Here is a 3,537-nt window from a genome sequence, read left to right as displayed (position 1 = left end):
ATGAGAAATGGTGGAAGCAGAGAGCATGCTGCCCTAAGCCAAATGCTTTTTACCTATGTCTGCCTGCTGCCTGATGCTTTAGTGTTACCTGGTGCTGTCACGTAAGTGTTGAAATAAAAGACAGAGCTAGAGATCTCCTCTTAAAATGGACAAGGGGCCTGTTGCTGAACAGGAACACCAGGAGAAGTAGGGATTCTCAAAAGTACTATTCAGCCTCCTCTCTCTAGAGGTGAAATTCTGTGTGCTCCCCTGCTAAGAACACTTACTTTCCAGGCTTCTCTTACATTTTGAAGTAGACTTTGTTTCAGATAAATAGCGCTTTAGCTGCTCAAGTTTCTGTCTAACACAAGTCTATTAGATCTAGTAATCATGCAGTGGCCTGTTCCTTGAAATACTCAGATTTTTTACCAAGAGTATCAGAACAGCCTGCAGTACATCTGAACCCCATGCAGAAGGTGGTGGTTTTAAGTCTCTCTGTGCATTCAGTAGCACTAGCCAATTCTTCATAAATATGGAAGGCTTAGGAGATTGATAGCTCAGACAGACCTTTCCTTTCCTAAAATTTTCATCAGTAGTTCAGTGAGTGTTAGTGGACTTGTAACAGGCAGAATGAACCAATTTCCTTACACTCTAATGTTCCTGCATGTCACTACATCCCTGAAGAAGAGACATGACTACAAACTCGGAAGTAGAGAGTAAGATACAGCTTGTCACCAGGATAAATTACCCACTCTCTTGATTAGGTGTTTCCTGTGTCTGAAGTATGCCCTTATAGCTCATTGCTTAAAACTTTGTGTCTTCCCAGTAAGGAAAGCAGCGTTGCTCATTTAGGGTTTAAGCTTGTTTTGAGGTATTCCACATCCTATAAGGAGCAGATTTTCTTTTGACAACTAAGGCTTTCCTTAAAGATACGATAAACCTACACTGTGATCTTTATGTGTATAGTCTAATAATCAGAAGCCAGAAGCTTGCCGCCTTGCCGAAAGACAAAAAGACAGCATTCACTAGCAGTAGCTGCTCTCCTAAACAAGCAGTAATGTGCCTGCACAAAAGCAATAAATTACTGGTTGCTGGTACCTGAACCTTTTCCAGGTGATGAGTTCCGTGCCTGCAGGGACTAAGCAAGGACAGTGAGGTAACTCAGGTCCCAGCTATCAGAGTGTGGTTTAACCCCAACCAGCAAACTTAAGCACCAGATAGCTGCACACTCGTTTCTTCCTCTCTGCAGTGGGATGGGGAAGAGAACTGGAAAAAAAGAAGTAAAACTCATGGGTTGAGAAAAGAACAGTTCAGTAACTATAATGACGTAAGATATAACAGTAATAATAACATATAGTAATGACAATGAATGTAACAAAAAGACAGAAATAAACCCCAAGAGAAGACAAGTGATGCATAATGCAGTTGCTCACCAGCTGCGGACCAGTGCCTGAGCAGCAGCTGACTTCCCCTGGCCAACTCCCCTCAGTTGACATACTGGGCATGTTGTTCTGTGATATGGAATACCTGTTTGGCTAGTTGGGGTCAGCTGTCTGGGCCATGTTGCCTCCCAGCTTCTTGCACACCTGCTCGTGGCAGAGCTTGGCAAGCTGGAAAATCCTTAACTTAGGGTAAGCATTAGTTAGCAACAACTAAAACATCAGCGTATTATCAACCTTATTCTCACAGTAAATCCAAAACACAGCATTGCCCCAGCTGACACACTTTCCCTGCCAAAACCAGAAAACAGGGCCAAGTGGTGCAGGAAACAGGCAGTGGGAAAGATGGGCCTAGAGGAGTAGTCACCATGGGAAGCAGGAAAATCAAAGGCTGTTGCAGAGAATAAACAAGGGCTAGACATTCCACTGCTGCTTCCACTACCATGAACAAAGCTGCTGAAGCTGGGAAGCCTTATATTGAAGTAAGTACGGTGCTTGGGAAAACTTGGAATGAGTCCTTCCAAAGCAAAGCAGAGGGAATGTAATCGTGCTGTTGCTTTATGTTTTGGGACTTGTAAGTTAATGCTGTGCCCCCCCCTTTTTTTTTTAAGGGAGGTGATATAACTAACCATGATGGAACAGGTGGCCGGTCAATTTATGGAACAGCCTTTGAAGATGAGAATTTTGAAGTGAAACACACTGGACCTGGATTGCTGTCAATGGCCAATAAGGGCAGGGATACAAATAATTCTCAGTTTTTCATAACACTTAAAAAAGCAGAACACTTGGACTTCAAGCATGTGGTATTCGGGTTTGTGAAAGATGGCATGGATGTTGTGAAAAAGATGGAATCCTTTGGCTCTCCTAAAGGGCTAGTAAATGGGAGAATCGTCATTACAGACTGTGGGCAAATATAGAACTATTGCTTTGAGTATACAGGTGTTCTAGTGGTATAAATCAGTATTTAGCTGTTGACTAATTATTTCAACTTCTTAAAATGGACACTTTTGATGTATAAATGTAAAATTACAGCTTATAGTTGGGTTTTTTATGTGTTCTGATTGATTTTTTTTTTTTGCATGTTAAATAAAAAGTTCAGACACTGGCATATTTCAGGTGTATTTGTGTTATCCTGCCATATTTGTATTAAATGTCAGATTTTAAAAATTAAATCTTAGTCTTGTTAAAATAGATGTCTTCACTTTGGTTTGTGTACAAGGATGTTTTTCCTTAGACTTCCAGTCAGTGGGAGTTTGCCATTTTCAGCTAAAATTAGACTGACTCCAGCTATGTTTAAAGGAAAAAAAAAAAAAAAAAAAACCCACAAAAACAAAACCCCAGAAAACCACACCACCACCAAAAAAACACCTTGCATCATTTGGCTTCCTGCTCTCATAAATCTCTGTTTTGAATATGCAGAGGGTAGGTGCTAAGTGCTGGTGAGTAACCTGAAGGCCTTTGACACTTAGTGCTTACTCTTACGAGTGGAAAGCAAGCTGAGGCAGATCACAGGTAGATGGTGGTTAGTGCTGTCTTGGGTCTCTAAATACCCTGTCAGTGTTTGAAAGCCAGAGAATAGTTCTTAAATGTTTTGACCAATATTTTGACATATGATATATATATGTATTTTACCAACCCTTTTATTGTACAGAGATTTTTTTTTTTACTAAATGCTCTATGTAACATCGGAGATTTTACCAGCCTTCAAGTGCTGCAGTGTAACCTGCTGCTCCCGGCTGGCTCTCCTGGCTGGCTTCTCAGTCATCTTTAGCTGCAGCGTCAGACTTCCCTGACCTCCCTGCAGAACTGCAGCTTACACAGGCCCAGGCTATTGGAGGTGTTAAAACTTTGTCCCTCAAGCCTGAATATGCATGAATAAATGTGAGGGCCTTCTAAACCCTCGTCTACAGTATTGAGGGTTTTTTCAAGATAACAGATTTGTTGTTATGATCTTGAAGTGGGATCTTGTATGTTCAGCTTTAAGTTATTCTTTTAAGGTTTTTTTTTTTTTCTTTTAAAGGCCGGTAGGAGTACTTTTCCCCGGAAGATCCTCCAGCAGCATCGGTGGCCTCAGCTCTGCGAGCAGCAGGAAGCGCTGTCCCGCGGCGGGGAGCGGGCA

At 41.8% G+C, this 3,537-nt stretch overlaps 1 protein-coding gene across 1 annotated transcript in view; it reads left to right on the top strand.

Annotated features, from left to right (window-relative positions):
* Window positions 1–2,609, top strand: part of RANBP2 (RAN binding protein 2) — a gene marked incomplete at its 5' end in the record, with an annotated part of 33,994 nt that extends 31,385 nt beyond the window's left edge. The window contains one exon of the mRNA XM_010131834.1: window positions 2,030–2,609. Coding sequence (XP_010130136.1) covers window positions 2,030–2,335 — 306 coding nt within the window. The remainder of the gene's footprint in view (window positions 1–2,029) is intronic.
* Window positions 2,610–3,537: the final 928 nt, after the last annotated feature.

Source organism: Buceros rhinoceros, unplaced genomic scaffold, assembly GCF_000710305.1.
Source record: "Buceros rhinoceros silvestris isolate BGI_N320 unplaced genomic scaffold, ASM71030v1 scaffold1492, whole genome shotgun sequence".
Classification (NCBI taxonomy): Eukaryota; Metazoa; Chordata; class Aves; order Bucerotiformes; family Bucerotidae; genus Buceros; species Buceros rhinoceros.
Note: the sequence above shows the minus strand (reverse complement) of the source record. Positions and strands in the feature narration are given on the sequence as shown.